Source organism: Narcine bancroftii, chromosome 5, assembly GCF_036971445.1.
Source record: "Narcine bancroftii isolate sNarBan1 chromosome 5, sNarBan1.hap1, whole genome shotgun sequence".
NCBI lineage: Eukaryota > Metazoa > Chordata > Chondrichthyes > Torpediniformes > Narcinidae > Narcine > Narcine bancroftii.
Window position 1 is genome coordinate 68,984,024 of NC_091473.1, and position 24,034 is coordinate 69,008,057.

General features: G+C 40.6%; 1 protein-coding gene across 4 annotated transcripts in view; it reads right to left on the minus strand.

Annotated features, from left to right (window-relative positions):
• Window positions 1-7,150: 7,150 nt before the first annotated feature.
• The window catches only part of mettl13 (methyltransferase 13, eEF1A lysine and N-terminal methyltransferase), a 31,077-nt gene continuing 14,193 nt past the window's right edge, over window positions 7,151-24,034 (minus strand). For 3 of the 4 annotated variants that reach the window (XM_069937739.1, XM_069937737.1, XM_069937738.1), the window contains 7 exons: window positions 21,802-22,552; window positions 20,623-20,822; window positions 17,842-18,037; window positions 17,592-17,771; window positions 16,333-16,545; window positions 11,576-11,707; window positions 7,151-8,320 (listed from right to left, as the gene is read on the minus strand). In XM_069937739.1, the coding sequence (XP_069793840.1) occupies window positions 8,046-8,320; window positions 11,576-11,707; window positions 16,333-16,545; window positions 17,592-17,771; window positions 17,842-18,037; window positions 20,623-20,822; window positions 21,802-22,552 (1,947 nt within the window). In that variant the 3' untranslated portion in view covers window positions 7,151-8,045. The remainder of the gene's footprint in view (window positions 8,321-11,575; window positions 11,708-16,332; window positions 16,546-17,591; window positions 17,772-17,841; window positions 18,038-20,622; window positions 20,823-21,801; window positions 22,553-24,034) is intronic. The other variant, XM_069937740.1, reaches the window with a different exon arrangement.

Consider the following 24,034-nt stretch of genomic DNA (forward strand, 5'->3'; position numbering starts at 1 on the left):
CGGAATTCCCGAAATTTAAAAAAAATATAAATCGATCAATAATATCAGATGGACAATACTTAGTTGGCCAGAATTCATTTAAAATGCACCAAGTCACAAAATCCATCAGGTCATAAATTGGAATGCATTTTTTTCCTTTCCTGTCACAGAACTCTAGTTAACAACTCCAGTCAAGTATAATTTCTGTTAGGTTAGGATTTTAATCAACTTCTATTTAACATTACTTCAATTAAGTTAATGCAATACTGTGATTTTTTTTTAAATCAAAGAAACAAATCTTTTGTTTACAAGACATTACTCATCAATCCTCAAAGTGAAAATATTCCAGTTTTCATGATAAGCCCCTCTGCATTTCCAACCCAATCTCCCTTTCAGAATCAGAATTTATTCTCATAAACATGTCATGAAATTTGTTGTTTTGCAGTGGCATTACAGTGCTTTAAAATTACATTTTAAAATAGCTTAGTGCAAAAATAAGAGAAAGTCTGATGGCAAAAGAGAAGCTGCCCTTGTGCTGCTGAGTGTTCATCTTCAGACTCCTGTAACTCCTTCCCGAGGATAGAGGCTGTTTTCTTAAGTCACTGCCTCTTGTAGATGTCTACGATGGAGTGCAAGCTAATGCCTGTGATGGCACTGGCCAAGTTCACAACTCTCTATAGTTCTTTCTTGTCCTTGGCAATGGCACCTCCACAACAGACAATGATTCAACCAGTCCGAATGCTCTCCATGGTACACCTTTAAAAATTTACAAGTCTTTGGTGACATACCTAATCTCCTCAAACTCCTCACTGTATAGCTGCTGGCAAGCCTTCTTCATGATTGCATCAGCATGGAGGCTCCAGGACAGATCCTCAGAGATGTGGACACTCAGGAACTTGAAGCTCTCAACACTTTCCACTGCTGACCCCTCAATGAGGACTGGTTTGTGATCCCTGGTTTACCCCTTCCTGAAGTCCATGATCAGCTCCTTGGTTTTGCTTATGTTGAGTACAAGATTGTTGTTGTGACACCACTCAACTAGTTGGTCCATCTCTCTCCTGTATGCTACTTTGTTGCAGTCTGTAACTCTGCCAATGACTGTGGTGTCAGCAGCACATTTGTAAACTGCATTTGAATTATGCCTAGTCACACAGTCATGGGTTCATAGCAAGTAGGGCAGCGGGTTAAGCATGCATGCTTCGGGTACGCCTGTGTTGATCATCAGCAAGGAGGAAAGGTTTCCTATTCGTACTGACTATGGTCTTCTGATGAAGAAATCAAGAATCTAGTTGCAATGGGTGGGACAGAAGCTCAGGTTTTGGAGCTTGTTGACCAGCATTGAGGGCATGATGGTGTTGAAAGCTGAGCTGTCATTGATGCCTGATGTATGTGTTGCTGTATTCTTGGTGATTCAGAGCTGAGTGGAGAGACCATGATATTGATTTGCTGCAGAGATGATCGACAAATTGCAGTTGGTGCAGATCAATTAGAGTCAATTCTGGCTATAACCAACCTCTCAAAGCATTTCATCACATTGATGCAAGTTCAACTGGAGGCAGCTCACCCAGCTCTTCTTGGGCACTGGATGACCGATACCCCTTTGAAGCTGGTGGGAACTTTCAACTGCAGCAGTGAGAAATTGTAAATGTCCATAAACACCCTGGCTAGTTGGTTGGCACAGACATTCATGGTGTTGGGAGCTCTGTCTGGTGGGCGGCCGGGGCCCAAGTCAGTGGCCATGGCATTGGGAGCTCTGGTGAGTTGGCAGCCAGGGCCTGGGCTCATGTCAGCGGCCGTGGCATTGGGAGCTCCAGAGGGCAGGCAGCTGGGGCCATGATGGGGATTCATGTCAGGGTTACAGAGGCTGCAGTCTTGCCACCGGAAATAGTATAGAAGGAGTCCTCTGCAGGCCATTGCCAATGAGAAGGCAAGTTGCCGCTGATACTTCCGTATCAAAGTGCATAGGAGCCGTCAGGCAGCAATCAATGTCTGCAAGCACATAAGGTCCTTGCGATGGCAAAACTGGGAGGCCTGGAGATGGCAGTGGAGGCAAGTAGAAAGGAAGGCAATGTAGCCTTGGTATTGAGTCTGGGTGAGTATGTGGTTGTAGAGCTTGAGAGCAGCAGGGGTTACAGATGGGGAGCAGTGAGAGAATCCCACAGAACTCTCTACAGAGAGGAAAGGCAAATTTCTTTAGGCATCCCTTGGAGAGCTTTCACAGAGTTGTAGTAGTAATCATGTAATTCTGTAGGCACTGTGGTTGAAGTAAAAATCACACAACGCTCAAGAAGCTCAGCAGGTCAGTGTCCTTTATGTAGCAAGATACATAACTGACATTTGGGCTTGAGCCCTTCATCAGAGAAATAGAAAATGCCAGCAAGCGTTTGAACAAAAGGGAGGGCGGTTTGGGTGACAAAGGCAAGAGATAATAGGTGAAGAAAGGAGGGAGGGGACAGCACAAAGAGGGACTAATCTAACGATTGCTGCCTGTACCACGTGCCGGAGAGAATAGGAAAAGGAAGTTGTGGCAGTTGAATGCGTGGCTGAAGAGTTGGTGCAGGGGAAGGGGTACAGATTTCTGGATTATTGGCATCTATTCTGGGGAAGGTCTGACCTGTACAAAAAGTACAGAGTGCACCAGAACTGGAAGGAGGAACCAATATCCTGGTGGGCAGGTTTGCTAGAGCTGTTGGGGAGGGTTTAAACTAGTTTGAAAGGTGGGGGAGGGGGGGGGGAAATCAGAATATGAGCGCAGAGATTACGGGAGAAGTAGCAAAGCATGATGCTATGTGTTCCGAGTTGGTGAGGAAGGACAGGAGGGGACAAAACATAAATGTAGCCATTTTGAAGGATTGAAATGTGTCTGCTTCTACGTTAGGAGTATTAGGAATAAAGTTGATGAACTAAGCATGGATCAGTGCATGGAAGGTCAATATTGTGGATGTTGCTGAAACTTGGCGTGAGGAAGGGCAGGATTGGCTAATGCAGATACTGGGGTTTAAGTGTTTTAAAAGGAATAGGATGGTAGGTATGGGGGGGAAACTAGCATTACTGATCAGGGATAGTATCACTGCTGTAGAAAGGGAGGACGTTGCAGAGGGACAGTCCACTGAGTCAATGTGGGTGGAAGTCAGAAATAGGAAAGGAGCTTTCACTGTGCTGGGAGTAATCTATAGGCCCCCTTGTGACAGAGTATATAGATTTTTTATGGGAGATAAATTGAGGCAAAGATTTTAGTGTAGGTCACATACAAACACTTCAAGACAGATCTCATTTAAAATACTGGAGCTCTACTCATACTAGACATGCCGGGGTCTCAGAGCCTTTGCAAAAGCTTTGGAAAGTGCCCAGAGACTTCAATAATGGATTGTTGTTTACAAAAAGGTGACAGATGAAAGAGCATGTCGGAGCCACAGACAGTCTGAAGGGGAACTTGATGTTCTAAGAGGATCATGTAGTTTTGCAAGCAGAGTCAAAGAGGCTTTCTCTGTGTTTGTGTGTGTGGGGGCAGAGAGAGAGAGAGAGAGAGAGAGAGATCACTTCTACAGTGTCACAGCTGGGACAAGCTTGTGGAAAACCCCATTTGGAAGACGGGTTGTAAGTGTGTAGTTCAGCCTGGTCAAAGCCCTTGTGGTTCATGCAAGTGGAGAGAACTAGCTGTCTAATGTTTCATTTGGTATAAGAGAAACAAAAAGATACCCTGTAGTGACCTGAAAGAAAGGATATCATTTGGAGAACTCTGAGGGGGCTCTCAGGCTCTGAACCTTCCCACACAACCTTAACCAGAACATTACTCCAGGACCAAAGATCTGTCAGCACAATTGTAGCACAATTCTTTCTGCACTAACTGCAACTGTAATTATTTATCCGTTCATGGTTATCTCTTTTCTCTCATGTGCTAACTTATACTCGTTTATTAATGTATTTTACATACCTATATATATATATATATACATCCAGAATTTCAGTGCATTTGTACATTATACTTGTGTATGACAATAAACTCCCACCTCATCTTTCATCTTGAAGTAGCACAACAAACCTTCTGATTCTTAGTAACCAGTTGTCCATGATCATTTAAAGGAGCATTCACAAAAATTTAGTATTCCCATCAGCAGTGTTTTCAATAATTACAAAGTATTTTTGGGGAGGGGGGTATTTTAAAAACTGCATTTATGGAGGATCTGTGGGTGTACCAAGTGTCAATGGATATGTGGCCTGTGAATCTGAAGCAGTGGTTAGAGCAGCATTGAAGCCACATGGTGAGATGTGCAGTCACACTCGATAATTGAAGCCGTCAATTTGCTAGCTTCAACTCACATTAAGTCCACACAAAAAAGCCAACTATGGCAAGCCCATCAAAACGAGAAATTATTTACTAGGCATGGAGGTGAGCACAAAAAAAGGATGCCTAAAACTTATACATAATTCACTATGCTGATAGAATAGACTATTGTAAATTTAATGACTAGAGTGCAAAAAAAAAGTCAACTGGCCAAAAGAACTCTTCCCATATTTTATCCAAAGCAATGATTTAGTAAGCAGTATATCCACAGTTCAATAAAATGTTATGGGTCACATTGAAGCAGCTTTAGATTGGAATACAATCATGCATCACTTAACATCCATGATACGTTCTGTGAAATAGGCCGTTATATGATGTGGACGTTGTGCTAACACCATTTTATGTACTTGGCAAAGCTATATGGGATACTGTAGTGTACCTTCATTGACTAGGTAGCCCAGATTCTGTATACATATAGTTCTGTATTTCAGCTAATCTATCTGGCAAGGTAATATATGGATTAAGTAAGTTAATACTGTACAATCTGCCTGTCCCCATCGGACTTGTCAGCCACAAACGAGCCTGCAGCTGACGTGGACATTACCCCTCCATAAATCTTCGTCCGCGAAGCCAAGCCAAAGAAAGAAGACTGTACAATACAGTAAACATATTCTGAAAGAAAATTAAATAGAGATAATGCTACAACGCTTAAGAGACGCGCGATACACAAGATTGGATGCTGCTGCCTAATGTTATATGGTAAACTTTTCTTTACAAGTAGGGAAAGTTCACATTAAAATAACGATAGAAAGTAAAGTACATACATAAGCCAGTAACATAGGTGTTTATTATGACTATCAAGACATACATATTATAGGTTATATATGTACTGTACCATTATATGCCTGGCAGTGCAATTGCTTTGTGTTTAAGAAGCATGAGATAGTTGTGTTGCGTGCAGGAAGCTGTTATGTTCACTACATCAAGTTACATTTGCTACATCCCGTTCTCCGATCGGGACAGGACGTACAGTATATGCAGTTGGTTGTTGCCTGAACGGACATTATGCAGCACATGACTGTATTCTCAAATATTTGTTGTACTGTTTTCAAAAAGTGTAATTGTTAAGGTTCTAATGCAGTTACAGTACAACTCCGATTATTCAAAATGGTCAGGTCAGGGCCTATTTCGGGTAAACAATATTTTCGGACAAAACTGGTAATTTTTTTTTAAAAAACAGCCCAGAAGCAATAGCAAATCACTTGCAACAGTGTTTAAACAACAACAAATAACAAGGGAAAGCTTTTTAAGTATGAAATAATGTTTAATTCTCACCAAAAACAACCTGAACAAAATAAGATAAATCCAACACCAAAAACTCAAAATTCTACTCAGAGGTTTTTGCAAAAATTCCAGATTTTTTTTTCAACCTGTGACATCAGTTCAGTTCTGAAATAAAATTATGGATAACTGAGGATTTTGATTGTTTCAGGATATCCTCCTTCATCCAAAAAATTTCAGAGGCAAAATGATGTCATTTCGGCTTCAAAATTTTTCTGATAAATTAGGATTTCTGATTTTTCTGAAATTCTCAATTATCCAAAAAAATTTTTGGAGCCTAACAGACATCACACATGGGTCCAAAAAAATTCTGAGTAACTGAGGATTTTGGTGTTGTACTGTATTTCAGAATTTAAATCCAATCAATATTGTTTGGAATTTTTTTCATAGCAATCTGTAAAACAAAGCTATTTATTAATCAAGCATTCAACTGTGTTCCACAGATTTGAAGATAGATAAAAGGAATACAATATCCAGTTCACAATTATTAGAATAACTACCAAGTCATTCTCCAGTCAGCAGCAGATGCTCCTCATTTCTTCATCATCCTCATCTCCCAGTAATTATAGCTCCTCTTTAAACAAACAAGCAGGCAAACTTGTACCCCTTTTACACAGCCTCACAGTTTGGCGGGCAGCAACCTCCTTTGAAGACGACCGCAGAGCCCACCTCACTGACAAAAGGCAAAGGAGGAAAAACCCAACACCCAACCCCAACCAACCAATTTTCCCCTGCAACCGCTGCAACCGTGTCTGCCTGTCCCGCATCGGACTTGTCAGCCACAAACGAGCCTGCAGCTGACGTGGACATATACCCTCTCCATAAATCTTTGTCCGCGAAGCCAAGCCAAAGAGAAGAAAAGATGGGATTAACCACCTTTTAAACACTTGATTTACCTGTGTGAATGCAATGTACGTGGGATGTACAGGTCCTTTTAATCCCATGTATTACCCGCTAAGGTCGATATCAGAGCTGATGCGTTTTGTCTCGCCTTTTCTTGGTTTTAGTGTGAATGATCCAACCTGGCTTTAAACACAGATTGTTCACATGCCAATTAAGTGGGATCTCTGTGATAAAGGGGTATTAAACTGTTTATTCCAACATCAACACATTGTCTGCTACGCCTTGGATCTTCTGACTCCATCCATTGAGTTTTTCCCCTCTCCATTCCCTTCCTAGTTCTGGCAATTCAAAATGTAAAGAGAAAGGATCTTAAAATACAACAAATCAACAGCAATATCTCCAAGTTTGACATTCATTTTACTTCACCAGTGTCATTGGGCTCAAACGGTGGAAAACCAAGGCATGCGCTTTCTGTGATTTCTATCTTGATTGCAAATGAACATGGCTTAATATTTAGCCTTAATAAAAGGGAACACAAAAACCTCTTGTTTGTTAAGTTTTTCAATAACCATTGATGCAGTTCCTGCACCTATTATTGCATTACAAACTGCTCCATTTGGAATGTTGTAGTCAGTACCCAGAGATGGAAGACAAGACTGCAAAGCACAAACACACACCCACTCTCCCATATCCCCCCCACACCTTTATCACCACTGGGCCAAAACCCCAGAATTCCTTCTGTAACAGCATTCTACATCATAGGCACTGAAGCAGTTCAAGGTGGAGATTTCAATCAAAAGCATCAAGGGAGACACAATAAATGCCATTGTAACAACATAGTGAGAATCATTATCTACAACCACAGAATAAAATTAATTCAATTTTAGTTTATTTTTGCATCAAATCAATCTACTCTTGCAAATTCAACTGTAAATTGATGATTAAATCTGTTACTTATATAATGAGTGCCAGATCTATTGATCAGTCATATTTATCCACAATAAACAGAAGTTAAATATTTTCAATAATTATTTTAATTTACTGGAAATGTTAAATATAATTCAATATTATATTATTAAAAACAAATTGCAAAACCAAACATATGACTACCCATCACCAATTGATGTCAACTTTCCTACCTTCTATTGAAGCAAAGATCAGCAAATCAGGATCAGAACCAACTTGTGGTTCTGCAATTATAATGATAATACTTATGGGCCATTAAGGAAGCTGAACTATAACTTGCAGCAAATTTTGCCGAAACTGGGGAATTGGAGTGTAATAGTTTATTCAATACAAAGCATCAGTCAAATATCCCTGTAATGGGAATGAACCTCCCATTTTTTATTTTTAAAAAATCCAATGCCTCTTGTGTACTACACAAAAAGAACAGAACAAGTGATTTGTTGATAAAATGCAATTTGAACACGTACCTGGAGAGCACATGCCAATACACAACCATTTATAGGTTTAAGAACATGTGCTGGACATAGGAAGGCATCTACTTTCATATTCTTGGACAAACCCAGCAACAGTCACGCAAATAATAAACATAAATCTTGTCACATGTATATCTTATTCAATGATTTAAAAGTTTTCAGATGATTGTAATTTTCTCCAACATCTTTGCGAGTCTATAGGTTTGATCCCAATGTTTGCCAGGTTTCTTCAGAGTTTTTTCCAACATTTGACCTGCCTCAAGGAGGTCTTTTGAACCAGTTTTGAGTTCCATGGACAATTGGCAGTACAAAATTTCATTTACCTCATCCTCAATCTTTTGCAAGTAAACAAGAGGGAAAACCGACTTGATGGCTGCAATTACCTTCTTTCTGAGTGCAGGATCTCTGCAGACCAGATTTAGAATGAAGAGTCCTGAAACAATTAAAGTGAACATTAGTGTGGATTCCATTTCTGCAGCTGAGAAACATCTTTAAATACTCATATCCATCATCCTTTCCTGGAAAATTGTGTAACAAAATGGCATACACATCAGTTGGAAAATAAAGTTTCCTTTGTTAAGTTTTTATCATCTGATTGTACAAGTACAACCTGATGAAACAGCATTCTCTGTCCCTCAGAGACACACATACAAACAAAAAATACATGTGCAGGACAAGTATTTCATCCATACAAAAAAAATTGTTTCATGAATATATATTGCTAATGCTTCACCCCCCCCCCCCCCCCCCCCCCAACCCTGGAGGTCAACATTTTCCTCATCTCCTTTGTAGTTCCCTTGTGGGTTTATGCATTCAGTATCAAGTGCCTGAAAAACAAATGTATTAAAACTACACTTCTGTATCATAATTTAAATGCAGAAATCATTTCCCTAAATTTTTCTGATGTTTTGTTTGGCAACACATACCATTAGAAAAAAAAACACCTGGATGGATCCAGAGAAAGAACATGGAGAATGGGAATCATTTTCAGAGTCCACAATAGCCATAAGCTTCATGCTGTGGCACCCAACAAATACATCAATCTTTGAGTAGCAGCAGGGAGTCAGCTTTTTGCCAAGTCTGAGAAATTCCTACCTGTGAAAGCTGACCCCCACCTTTGCAAAGAGTGTCCTCAACATCATAGAGACAGCAGCCAAGTATAGATGAACTGCTAAGGCCACCATGCTGCGATGAGAAGAGAAGCCAATGATAGAATAGGCTGCAGTGAACTCAGAAAAGGGTAGCTCAACTGGGAAAGATTATAGCAGGATAATATGATTCATGATTCCAAAGGCTGCAGAGAGTGTGCGATCATTAGGATGATCCCACGTACTGCCAGAGCCAGTCAAGAAGTGCCAGAGGGGAGATTTCCTATGCTCTCACCCCTCAGTGTACAGATAAAAGGGGGGGGGAAAAAAATCAAGAAAGAGTATTGTTACAAGCTCAAGAGGACCCCAAAACCCAGCAGCAATAGATATTCACCAAAACAAATGGTTACTTAAAGAAAAGTTACTTTTAATTATCTTTAAACATGAAATCAGAATCACACTTTAACTTGTCACTATTGACTTAACCCCTTCTAATTCTAAGCGCACGTGTATGTAATGTGTGTGTGCACGTTCAGAAAAGTTCTTTGGTTCACAGTCCAATCTCACTTCTCATTCCTCCAAGTTCACTGGTTACAAGCAATTCTTATACTGTACACAGAATTTAACATTTATAAAGTTCACCAGGCTTTGGTGCTTGAAAGATAAATGGTTACTGTTCAAGAAGGTTCTTGTCGGTTTTCAGAGAGAGATTTGTTGTTCCTTTTTAATCAACCACTCCAGTGTCTGGTTGTCAAAACTTGCCCCTTCAGGGTTCTCCAGATGATAACCTCTTTCTTTCAGGTCACCAGAGGTCCTTTTTGATTCTCTTATTCCAAGTGAAACATTAGACAGTCAGTCCTCTCCTCTTGCACAAACCACAAGACCTTTTACCAGACCGTATTCCAAAATGGGGCTTTCCACAACATTGTCAGCTTGTCCTGTTCCAGTCACAGCTGCTCTTGCTGGCTGTAACACTGTAGACGTTCTCTCTGTGTGTGTGTGTGTGTGTGTGTGTGTGTGTGTGTGTGTGTGTGTGTGTGTGTGTGTGTGTGTGTGTGTGTGTGTGTGTGTGTGTGTGTGTGTCTCTCTCTCTCTCTCTGAGAGAAAGCCTCTTTGATTCTTTCTGCTTGCAAAACCACATGACTCTCTTAGAACAAGTTCTCTTCCAGACAATCTGCGGCTCCAACAAGATCTTTCATCTGTTGCCTTTTGTGAACAACAATCCATTAGTGAAATCTCTTGGGCACTCTCCAAAACTCTTGCAAATGCTGTTGAGCCAATATATCTAACATGAAGAAGAGCTCTAGTATTTTAAATAAGATTTGTTTTAAAGTGATTGTATGTGACCTACTCTAACAAACCTTTCCCAATTTATCTCCCAAAAACATATCCATATACTCTGTCATAGTATCTGTAACTAAAATGTGATGCAAGAGAATGATAGAAAAATCTAAAAAAAAGTTACTGCCATCAGACTCCTCAACAAACACAATCAGGGACTAACTCAAGGACTCTTACTTGTGCACTTTATTGATTTTCTTTGATCTCCCTGTATTATAGTTTGTTTGCATTTTTTATCTGTTTACAGTTCTTTTGATTGTTTAGATGTTCATGCTATGTGCAGTTGATTTTTGCACTACCAATTAGTGACAATTTTTCCACACCTGCAGGAAAAAGGAATCTAAGGGTTGTATGTGATGTCATGTACATACTCTGTCACCTTATCTAAGGAAGGATGTTCTTGCAATGGAGGGAGTGCAGAGGCGATTCACCAGGCTGATACCTGGAATGGCAGAAATGACTTATGAGGAAAGATTGCGCAAATTGGGATTGTACTCGCTGGAGTTTAGAAGATTGAGAGGGGATCTCATAGAGACATATAAAATTCTGGCAGGACTGGACAGAATGGATGCAGATGGGATGTTTCCAATGATGGGAAAATCCAGAACCCGGGGCCATGGTTTGAGGATAATAGGCAAACCATTTAGGACCGAGATGAGGAGGAATTTCTTTACCCAGAGGGTGGTGAATCTGTGGAATCTGTGGCAGTAGAGGCAGGTTTATTAAATATATTTAAGAGGGAATTAGATATATTTCTTCAATATAAGGGTATTAAAGGTTAAGGAGAGAAGGCAGGGACGGGGTACTGAACTTTAAGATCAGCCATGATCTTAAAGATGTGAATGGCGGAGCAGGCTCGAAGGGTCGAATGACCTACTCCTGCTCCTATCTTCTATGTTTTTATGTTTCCAGTTAAGCACTGGCCCAGGGGAAATGTTTGAATTCTGATGCAAAATTTATTTAAGACAAAAGCTTCCAAATAAAGTAGTCACCACTGAACCACACTTGGTCAAAGCAACATTTTAACCATGTACAATGTTGAGCATATATAGTGGATCTTCAGAAATTTTAACCACCACCGTATTGCTAAAAACCTAAAGGACTGGTTTCATTTTACCTTTGCATGAAGGAAACAAAAAACTTGGACTAATAAATTTCTTCACAACCTGAAGTCAGTTTATGTCTGAAAAAAGGTTCATAGTATGTTCTATCGTACAGAAACAGTTAAGTGCAAAGTGGATTTACAAGAAAAAGATCACCTTGGGGTGCCATAAGTCTTTGTACTTTCTGGAGAAATGCCTTGTCCACAAAAGCTGGAGGAGGACAGCTCATTCCAAGGGTGGCATCCTTGCTGTCCACATCAAACATCACAACATCATAGGAGTAACTCCCTGTAGTAATGCAAACAAAATTATTTTGGCCCTTCAGTCTTTTCCATTTGAAGTCCTAAAATGAAACCTGCAAGTTGAGCAGGGAAGAAGTAGCAATTGAACCCAATATGCAATGGCACAGAAAGTAGTGCCACTGCTTCATAGCACCAGAGGCCCAGTTCAACTCTGACTTTACGTGCCATCTGCGCAGATTTGCCCTCTCCCTGCCACCGCATGGGCTTCCCCTCACATCCCAAAGATGTGCACATTGGTAGGCCACTGCAAGTTGCTCCCCATGTTCAGGCGAGTGGAAAAGACTGAAGGGCGTTGAATAAAATGGGGAAAACAAAAAGATCAGTACAACTCTTTCTAGTTTCCTGTTTAGTTCTGTGTAAATGCTGTCAGTGGCTGATGGTACCAGTGACTCAATGAGCCAAAGTGCCATTTCCACTGCTGTATCTCTTTCTGACTTACATTGACAAATATCATTCATCAGATTTTAGCAATTAAATCAAACAGCAAGTTTAACCTTTAACTCATACTTGTTAACATGGAAATGGGAACAAAGTAATTATAAATATACTCTACTTATGAAAATATGCTACCTTCAAGCCTATTAACAGAGGAACTTTGTTTATTGAAGAAGCAGCAGTGTGATTTGAAGAAATGACAGTCAAAGATTGGGCTGTCCAGAATCAGGTTTTATTTTTATTTTCAACAGACAAATAGGTCAGAAAATATTTGGGATACCAGTTGACTTTTCTCTTATGATAAATATGTCACGAATGATAGAGAACAAAATGATAATTTGTAGATGTAGATAAGTGCTAATACCTTGCACATAAATCTTTGATTTAGTGTGACATTCCCCGTCCATTTTTCACTCATGAAGTCTTTTGAAGGAAGCAGCACAAGAGTCAACAGCTCTTCAACCTCCTTTGTGGGAATGAGAAACCCACTTGGCCTTACTGTGTGGTTATTGACAGCATCATCAGATTTCCTCCTTTTGCTTACAGAGAGACCACTCAACTCTACTGACCCCACAGAATGGGGTTTTAAAATATGCAAAAGCGATACTTCTATGTCACAGAAGAAAAGGTATTGCACTCCACTCGACTGACCTGTAAAAAGAGTTCTTTATTTGCAGAAATAGGCACTTGTCTAAAAAGGACAAGTATCAGAACAAGGGTTTTCGTGAGTTAATTAATCTTCTGTCACCCCATTATCTCTCACCCACTTCTTGAACTGCTCCTTCCATCTAAGGCCTGTGTGTATCGCCATTCATCTAAGGTCTGCATACCTCAGTCATTTTAAGCACCACGTCATCACTGAATTTCTGAACTTTGAATTGCCCAGAATTGAGTCTTAAGCTGTTGTGCCTTGGGGTATTCAACACCCACCAATATAATTGTGCATAGTTAGAGTTTAAGATAGAAAATTGCATATAAATTTAGTTAATTTTAGATAAATTAGAGTAGGTGTTGTATGATTGTTGATTAATAATTAAAAATATTATTTGAAATATAACACTGTGCTATTTTTATTTTTAAAAATCACTGCTGATGTGTACGTAACACAGAGAAAAGTTTTAAAAAAAACTTATTTAAAGCAGCCATTCTCAACCATTTTGGCTATGACCCCGCCCCCCTCCCCCCCCAACCCCACCCCCACCCAGTACTCTGCTCAAAGTTTATGGTTCCCCTTCCCTGTGAAACAATCATGTTTTTGATTCTTCTGTACTTTTCCCCTACTGATTACATTTTAAAAATTCAAAAATTATATTATGTGAAGTGAAAACAAGGCTTTTCCTTAAATGTGTTGTGCCACTCCCATCCAGTTGGGAATAGTGGATTTAAAAAATGGCCACTGCAACTGTGCACATCCTTAAAGAAAATAGTGAAGGCAGAAACCTTGATCATTACATGCCACTTTCATCTAGTAGAGATAATAAATTAGATGGGAAAATAACATCTGAAGTATAGTTCACTGCCAGCAAAGTATCCACTGTGTGAAACAAATCGGATTTCAAAAGGAGGACAACTTTTTATCGAGTCCAATCACATTTAATCAGAGGACCTAAGTGATTAAAGGAGGGGCAATGCGATGCAGAATTGAAATGTTTGGCCTCTGGTAGATCCTTGTTGTTGTAGCAGATGGAATAAAGGTGCTCAATGAAATGATTCCCCAATCTGTGCCCCATCTCCCCGATGTAGAGGAGGCTGCAAAGTGAGCATCAGATCCAGTAAATGACCCGACAGATTCACAGGTGAAGTATTGTTTCACTTGAAAGGACCATTTGCTTCCCCAAATAGTGAGAGAAGGAGAGCGTGCAAGTCTAGCATTTCTTGCTGTCACAGGGGTAATTACTGGGTTGAGGGGGCAATTTGTAGGAGGGACAAGTGAAAGACGGGAGTTGCGGACAGAGTGATCCCTGTGAAAAACAAAGAGGGGGGAGGGTGAGCTTTGTCTGGTGATGGGATCCTGTTATAGGTGGCAGAAACCAGGTAGAATGACATGTTACATGCCAAGGCTGGTGAGGTGGAAAGTGAGGATGAGGGGAACCCACCTTGTGCCTCTATGGCAGGGGGAAGGGAAGGAAAATGGACCGGGGCATTTATGTGGGAAATGAAAATGTGGGCAAGAGCTGAGATAATGGCAGTAGCAGGGAAGCCAAGTTTCCTCAGGTGTCCTGGAATGGAAAGTCTCATCCTTGGAGCAGATGCGGCAGGGGAATTGAAAAAAGGAATAGAGAACCTCAAAAGGAGGCAGAGTCAGAGCTACCAAAGATGTATTTGACATTAGGGTGATAGTTAGTAAAGTTGACGAGCTTATCTTGGATGCAGGTGAAGCAAATGCCAATATTTGATCTCTGCTTCCTGACCACAAGCAGTCCAACTGGATAGTCAATCAGGTGGATGGCTGTGGGACAGAGCCGAGGGGACGGAATTGATGAAAAATTATTGGAGGTAGAAGGCAATAAAGTTGGTAGTGCTTAATCTAAGCATCAGGATGAGGCTTTCACCTTGACTTGCTTTATCGGCCAAATTTCACTGCACAGGTAGTCATATATTTGCTTACAATAACAATTTTTATTTAGATTTGTTGGACCTAGTGATAAAGTACTGCTCTATTAATATAGAACACTCAGCTCTTCAGGTGAAAATTAGCAGATTTCCTGGACTACAAAATGTTATTTAATTAATAGTTCAACAAATGTTTAATTTCATTTTTTTAATTTCATAACATTTCAGTGAGCCAAGTTTGAAAAGAGTGTAGGAAACAGAACCAGATAAGTTTGAAGGGAGTGTGGCATTGAGTAGAAACTGCAAATATCACCAGATGTCAAACCATTAAGATTTCCAAATAGTGAATTATGGGAATTCTACCACAGTATACGAAATAAAATTTGAGCAAAGGTAAGTTCCCACAAACAAATTGAAAGTTGCCAGACATTTAAAGTTCATCAAGCATTGAGTTTCACCATTCACTAAACAACTCTAAATACCACTAAGATTTTGGGTTAAGTTCACTTGAGAGTGTAGGTGGAGCCTTACAAAACATCTCTTCCAAAAATATAGTGCAGCACTCACTGGGTACTGCACTGGAGTGTTACCCAGATTTTTTTTGTTGTTGTTGCACTCAAGTCTCTGGACTGGGATTTGATTGTAGTCTTCAGAGAGAGCAAGCTATTGACTGAACCATGATTGATCTAAAAAGGTGGCAAAACAAATTCTAAAATCTAAATGGTCAATCAACCTCCAGGCTGATTGACCCCATCTCCCAATCTCCATGACAATCTCCAGTGGCTCTACTGGATCACAGTTTAACTTTCACTAACCATTTGTTTACATGTGTACGTTGCGCACTCATCTTTTTGCACTACCAATAAGTGGCAATTCTGCTTTGCCAGCAGGAGAAAGAATCTCAGGGTCGTATGTGATGCCATGCATGTGCTCTGACAATAATTCTGAGATCTGAAACCCTCCCATTCTGGATGTTTAAAGTTCCATCATAATCTTTAATCTTGAAAGAGGATCCAAGGAAATAACAGAAAGTACAAGGGGGATGGTAAAAGCAAAATGTGCCAAGGAGTAACAAGACAAACATCACTGAATGCTCAGAAGGGATTCAAGAGATTCCCCTGAACTCTTGAGTAATAAATCATAACCTTGGGATAACATCAGAGAAATAGATTAGGCAGCTGTTCCAATGCCACACTAAGGAAGTGCAGTACTCCCTACTGGAAGAGATGCAAAGCCCCACCTATCCTCTCCAATGTAAATTATTACTGAGAATCCAAGATTAACAATAAATGTCATTTAACATATTCCATAAAATTGTAACCTCATTAATAAGAAGGATGAGAGGTCTGGGGAAGAGAACAAAATATGGCATTACAAATATTGACACTATGTTTCTTACTGAGTACTTTATATTGCAAAGATAAAGATACGTAACCAACGTTCTGTTTTGGGCTTGAGCCCTTCATCAAGGTATGGGCAAAAAGTGGGAAGGCACCAGTGGGGGGCAGGTGGAGGAAAGGGGCAGGGAGAGGAGCACAGTTCCTGCTGACTTTCTCTAGCATTATGTTTTTACTTCAACCATGGTGTCTGCGGACTTGAGTGTTTTACTACTATGTTTCTTACCGTTGTCTGCAAGAGTGCACATATGGTGCAACCCATCTGCCACAATCACCCTCATTCGGTCATCCTGTGAAAATTCAAACCACTTGGTTGCTACCTCTAGCATCTCCGGGTCTATTTCAATGCAGTCGACAGTTGATTGCGAGAAGAAGTCATGAAGAAATAATGGAAGGCTACCACCACCGAGGCCAACCACCAGCATAGAGATTACAGCTTCTGAAAGGAGAAGTTTGGTCATTCCTATTATATCATTCAATGAAGCCACGCACTTGGATCAACATCAACAATGTATTGCTGAGGAAGAAAGTGTTCATTTTGGTACCCTTCACCGTTTTCAATACTTGTAAATAAGGCAACACCCTAATGGCACCAAAAAGGGCTTAACAATTGTAAAGTTCCTTCAACACAAACAGGCACTATTAACCAGCCAGCAAGGGAGTTATAGAGCCAAAGTTGGAAATTTCATGCAACTTCAACTTGTTTCTAAGAGAGAACAAAAATCAAAAGCCATACATGGCCAGAACTCCTACCATTATCACCCAGGTGCAAGCAATTCAGGGCTAACGACTGCCATCAGGCACTCAACAAGAGCAACCCAAGAAACGCAAATGTTGCGAATCTATCAGCAGGCAATGAAGAGCTCGGGACACAGTAGGTCAGGGAGCATCCATGGAGAGAAATGATCACTCTATATTTCAGATTAGGTCCCTTTATCAGGACTCTTGTAAACCTATCAATACTATTTGCATTTGAAAATAATTAAAAAGAACCAATGCAGACTAGCAGAAAGGGAAGTAATGAATACCATTTTCCTTTCTCATTTCTATCATTGGGTCCGCCAGCTATCCACCTATTGAGAATTAAAACAGAACTGCTGTGACTGTAATCTTTTTTTAAGTATTTTATTTATAATTTTTCACACAGGCCTGTATAGGTGTTGCATGAACAACAAAACAGGAAGTGTTCTTCTAAGTCCACTCTTTTCCCACCATTTTCACTTACTAATCCTTCCACCTCAAACAAACCAACAATCCCTTAACTTGTCCCTGAGCAAACACATGAATGTTTATGTCTGCTGCTCTACTCCAAGTTTCTCTAAAATGACTTCAAAGACTAAGTATTTGACCATTGTTGAGAGGTTCAGCACAGATTTTGGTCCAACAACATTTGTCCAAAGCACCTAGGGTAATTTTACTATGTTAAAGGCACAACACAAATAGCTCTTGAACATTTATCCCATCCTTTCTCTGGTTGCTCCTTACCTGCCAGAACTCCACCTTCCTTATTTAGAAGGGCCAAGCCAGCAATCATGGCTCGATGGTGATTACAGCAGAGGTAGCTTTTATCAATATCTTGACCAGGCTTTGGACCCAAAGATTTTTCAGTTTCCAGACATGACCAGTCTCTTCTCTTGTCTTTCTTTTTCTTTTTTTGTGCTGAAACTGTTTGAGGAAATGGATGAATCATTATACCAGATTTTTCACAGGCTACAGCCAAAAACAGAAACCTTACCTGGCTTTGAGACATTGTGCAATAGTTTGCCCTCTGACTGCACCACGTTGACATTGCTGAGGAATACAAGGTGCCGATAATAATTGCTGTCTTTTCCTTTTACATCTTCAATGACATACTCGCCACTGATGTCACTCACACCATGGTACTGGATGGTGCGAACTCCAATATCTCCACCGACTGAGAGAAACGGGACCTGCATAAGAATGGAGCCTTTATGACAGAAAGCTGGTAACCCCACACCTGCAGTGATGAACACTTGGCCTCTGGTGCTTGCTGTCATCAGCCTACTACAAACATAATAGGGAACCACATCACAGTTATGCATCTACCAACAGCTTAATCAGAAATCCCAGAACTAAGTTCCACATCCTGGGCTTGGTATCAACCTCACTGAGAAAGCCTTAGTCAACCATAATACCTCACACAGAAAAAGAAATCGACAGACAACCCTGAATGTGAATGTGGTTGAGAAATTCATACAACATGGAAAGTTGCTCTGTCTTCCCTACCCTCAGGTGTTGCAGAATTCAAAAATCATTTGAAGCTGAAAAATGGCTCTCAAGACTCAAAAAAAAAAGTAACTTTAGTTCTGTGCAAATGTAGAAATTTAATCATTTAGAGCTAAAATTGTACACATGAGAAAGAGGTGGTTTCTGGGGAGGTTTTCTTTGAAACAGAAAGATTCAATTGAGGTTGCAAGGTGACCAGAGAGGTATGAAGCACGAATGTCTGCAGGCACTGTGATCGTAGTCAAAATACAGAAATGCTAGTGGAACTCAGCCAGTCTCACAGTGTCCATAGGATGTAAAGATATATAACCTGGAGGAAGGGCTCAGGACCAAAACGTTGGTAATATATCTTTATGTCCTACTGACACTGCGAATCTGGCTGAGTTCCTCCAGCATTTCTGTGTTTTAACCAGAAAGGTATTTCTATGCATCTTTGTCAAATTACCTTCTGGGTAATCACAATTAAGAGTCAAGATGTCTAGAAATCTTCACATCTCCAAACAGCACAGTAATTGCCAATATGAAGATGCTGACAAACTGTAAAAAAAAACCTATAATTTTCTTGTTTTGGCAATATACAGTCATTTATTTGTATTGCATCAGAATGCTTTCCATTCATAAAAAGATAGTAATGTTTTCCCTATACAAAGCATTAAAAAGCTTACAATTTTCACCATCATATTTTGTCCATGAGAATACATTATATACTAATGCATAGTACTGTATAACTAAGCATTGTAACAAATAATGCAATTTTAAACCCAATGGGCGCTTTCTATTGGGGAACAACTACAATTTGCTGCTCTAATCATGGGAGAAATTGATTAGAACTTTTAGACCCATTTGTATCTTTATGCATTATTAACTCATCTGGAAATCCCTAGCCTTGATTATGGTTCTGATTTTTGGTATTATAAAAAAATTTCTAACATTTTCTGCATCTTTCTCCTCACTGAATTCATTAGCTACAAGCAACAAAATCTGCTCTCAGCGGGTGGAGAACCGGGTGCAAAATAACTTTCTGCCAAAGACAACAGCCATTCAACACCTGGACCAATTGTAACAACAGGACAACAGACTGTAAATGTGGATAACCACCAAAAACAGAGGAAAACAATTCAGCTCAAGTTCTCTTCATTTGTCTTATGCCTAATCGAGAAGAAAATATTTCATTATTCATCTTTTTAAGACATTTAAAGGAAAACAAAAATCCTAACAGTGACATACAAATGTGTGAAAAACACACCATGTTCAGACCTGGAAAATTAATCTTTCATATTTACTTGGCCAGAGTCCTTGTTTTCACTCTCTAACAGCAAACTGGACAACAGTGATTCAAGACAGAGTCTCATCATTATCATTGCTGAAGCAACCAAGGATTGGCAATGTCAATTTTGAACTTGCTTGTCAATTATGAGAATTGAAAATCTCAGATTACAAATGGATTTGATCCCTAGTCCATGTTAAAATGGCCTGACTTAACCAGCACATTTTTTTTAAAAAAAGGAAGCACTGTTGGGATCTGACGCCAACTAAGAGTGAAAACAAAACAAAAAATTCTCCAAACACAGAAATCACTTAGCAGGTGAAGCAGCATCACTGAGGAGAGGAAACGGAATTGGTGCTATGGGTTTGCTCATCTCTCTATGGATGCCTCCTGACTTGCTGAGTTTGGATTTGAAGTTTTGGATTTTGGATTTCCAGTATCCACAGTTATGTTTTTGCCATTAAAAAAAATTCACCAAACTCATTTCTAACTGTTGTGCTAACATTATCATGGTTGCACCTAACTACAATGGCTCCTATTATATCTTGCAATACCCAGTGCTATCTTTACATATGACAACTAGTCACTTGAACTCAGTCGGATTGCCATCCACTTTGGAACTAGAGTCTACAAGGAAGAGAAGTGGTTAGAAACTCTGGCAAGGTGGAGAAATTGATTAGCAATTGCTGAACCATGCAACTTATATAAAAAATACTTAAGTCGTCCTTGAGGCATATAAAGGGAAAACATGTTTCCATGTTTTATCTTCAAAATTATAAAATTACCAGTATAATAATGTTTTCATGAAATGATGAATTACTCTACATCTAAAATAGGAAAAATGAAGCAGTAAAACAGAGCACTTTATTCATTTGAGCAAATTTAGCACAAAATATTTGACTAAAATTTTTCTTTTCTCCTTAAAAGCAAAGGAGATTAGGAGTCAAGAGGAGAAACTACACTTTTGAAGCAGTGAAGCTGGAGGCTCAACAAAGGAATTACCTGTTGACCAGGTGGAAGTCCACATGGAGCCAACTCCATCACCTTCCCTGACAGTTCAGCCTGAATAGCTTCCATGGTCTGGTAGAGTTGGTCACGGTGGAGGGCCACCACCAGCAAACGCTTGAACCCAGCACTCTTGCCCAATTGTTTACGGCCTTCATCAGATCCAAAGATCCATTCTGTCTCCCTGCCCTGTGGAACTACCAGGAAGTTGGCATTAAATCACTGCAAAATGTTCTCCATGATACCTTCCCACTTCTTCCAATGCAAACATCACAACATCCACAAAGACGTGAATGAATAGTCAAAAGGGTGCATCAAGTGTGTTTTGCACTGCTGACCAGGCAGAATTAGTGATTCATTTCCTTTGACCGCATTTCCAACTGATAACTGACCACAACAGTTCTTGTTGAGATTGCAGCCTTTGGAATCACTTGTCCCTTTGAGCTGCAGAAATTCAAGAGAAGTCCGTGTTAATGGAAAGCTGCCATACAGAGAGGTGCAGCTTCATGAACACAGCAAGGCTCTCCATCCACATGTTCTCTCTTCGTGGAAGAGATCAGTGGAAGTGGACTTCAACAACCAAATGGTTGTATCAAAGCCCCCAACTCATTTTGCATTGTTGAGATTCTTAACAAGAGCTCATTAGGCCTGCAAAAGTTCAAGATAAGTCATTTCTCCCTGTTCTATTTCAAACTACATACCTTTCAATAACTTGTATCAATCTTGCGCATTTAAAGAGGCAAAGGGATATTTGGGCACTTTATACAATAGTTGACACCGTGCAGATATTAGAACAGTCAAGAGGGAGAATTTCAGAAACATTTTGGGAAATGAAGATCATTGCCAAAGCAGAGATTTCAGGACAGAATTACTTTTCATTTACATTCATTTTGGGTACCCACCATCACTAGTATTCATTGACCCTCCCTAATTGCCCTCAATGATAAGACTTCTGAAAACTTGCTGCAGGACATGGGGAAATTGAAGGTAAGAAAAAGACCTTATTTTTAGCTTGTCCAATAAACAATGCAAATGATCCAGGAACAAATTGAAATTTATAATTCAGTTTCAATTTGTCAACACAAGTTGCCTTTTCTTTGCAACCTGTCAATTACCAAGAGGCATAAACTCCCTCAAGAACCCTTCAGCACCAACCTACAGCAGGATTATACTCACCTATGAAAATTGCAAAGTTGTTTGCACGGGTAGGTTTCCCAGAGGGCTGATCAACAACATAGAAGGTGTAGCGAGGTTTCCCAGATTCCCTATCGCTCAGGGTGAGAGACATGTTCTCCCTGCTACTGGAGCCCTTGCTCAGATGCTTTCGGAGCAGCGCATACTGCTGCTGCCATTTCACCGACTCCAACAGCTGCTGCACGCTCTCCAGGCGAAGCGGTTTCTCCTGCTCCTCCATGCATACCTCCAGGATCCTCTGGCCAGCTCCAGGGAGCTTCTTGAACTTGGTGAAGACGAAGATGAACACTGGCAATGCGAACTTCCCGCTGGCCTCACTCTGCTCTTTGATCGTGTGTATCCTTACAAGCCAGCCCTCTTGGGAGAAATAGCTCACCGCTTTCTTGGCAATGTGCTCCTGGGCCAGCGAAATGCACAGGAACCGCCCACCCACCTGTAGGACTCGTCCAATCTCCCCAAACATCCTCTCCACATTATGCAATGTCGCTTCACTCTCATCTGTCATTATGGCATCTAAAGTCCCCTTGTCCAGGACAACTTGAAACCAGGAGTCACTGAACTCCATTTGCATCATGTCCATCTTTGTAAATACCATCGCTGGCCTGCGAACTGCATTACGTTCCTTCATCTGGTTGATCGCGACTTCACTAATGTCAATATTGGTGATACTCTGGTAACCCACATCATACATCCGCTCACTCAGTTCAGAGTTACCACACCCAACAACGAGTACCTGAAGAAAAGGTGAGAGGGAGGAGAAACTAGAATTAGATGCAGAAGGAAACCACTGACCCCTCCATCTAATATGATCTACCACAGGCCACAACTCCAAGACTCACTGCACCCAAACCCTTGAGCTTTCAAAAAAGGTATCCACTTCCACTTTAAGTGATTCAAATGACCGGGCTTCCACAACTCCCTGGGCTGGAGAAGTCCAGAGATTGGAGTTCTTACCCAGGTTATGACAGCCATCTGCTCCTCAGAACTGTTTGTAAACCATAGAGTTCGTTAAGTGGGTAATGAGCAAAAACAGTGTGGTGGGGGATGGGGAAGAAGAGGATTGAGGAAGCAGCAGAGAGTGAGCAGACACAGGAGTAGCTGCCAGCTGGTCTCACTGACCTAGTGAGTGAGTGAGTCTGGTCAGCGCTCTCAGCTCTATTCTGCAGTTGCGGCTCAGGAGGAGAGGCGAGGAGAGTAGGCCTGTGGACGTGCATGCAGCCCCATAACAGCCAGCAAATCTATCTCCAAGCATCCCACCATCTCTCAAATGTTCAATCATATGTATATGCGGTCAGTGCACAAGGCAGGTTTTCGTGACCTGAGAAGGACCTGTACTCGGGTGTAATGATTCTGAGTGAACTCAGGGAGAGTTTTTCCAGCAAGGAAGACTGAATGGATTGAAGCTGGAGAGATTTACGAGTATGTGGTCAGGTCTGATCCTGTCCACGATAAGTCATGAAATACTGAAGCCAAGACAGAGGTAACAAGGACCAGCAATGTTTGTGGTGGAGGGACAGGAAGAAAAATATGCATTCCAGGCACCCACAACTCTGTGTAAAAAAAACTAACCCCTAATGTCTCCCCTAAACTTCCCTCCCTTCATTTTGTACACATGTCCTCTGGTGTTTCCTATTCCTGCCCTGGAAAAAGGCACTGGCTGTCCACACTAACTATGCCTCGCATAATCTTGTAGACCTCTATTAAGTCTCCTCTCATCCTTCTGTGCTCCAAGGAGAAAAACCTTAGCTCTTCTAAGCTTGCCTCATAAGATACATTTTCCAACTCTAGGCAACAGTCTGGTAAATCTCCTCTGCATCCTCTACATGGCTTACACATCCTTCCTATAATGAGGTGACAACACCAGTGGTCTCACCAGTGATTTATGGAATTGCAAAATGGCCTCTTGAACTCAATCCTCCAATTAATAAAGCCCAACATCCCATAGCCTTCTTAAATACCCTGTTAACCTGCATGATGACCTTGAGGGATGTATGGATTTGGACCCCAAGGACACTGTTCATCCACACTCTTAAATAACTGACCATTAACCCTGTACTCATCCTCTGGTTTGTCCTTCCAAAGTGCATCACCTCACACATATCCAGATTGAACTCCATCTGCTATTTTTCTATCAAACTCTGCATCCTGTCCAAATCCTCTCAGTACCATCCACAATTCCTTCAACCTTCGTATCATCTGCAAACTTACTGACCCA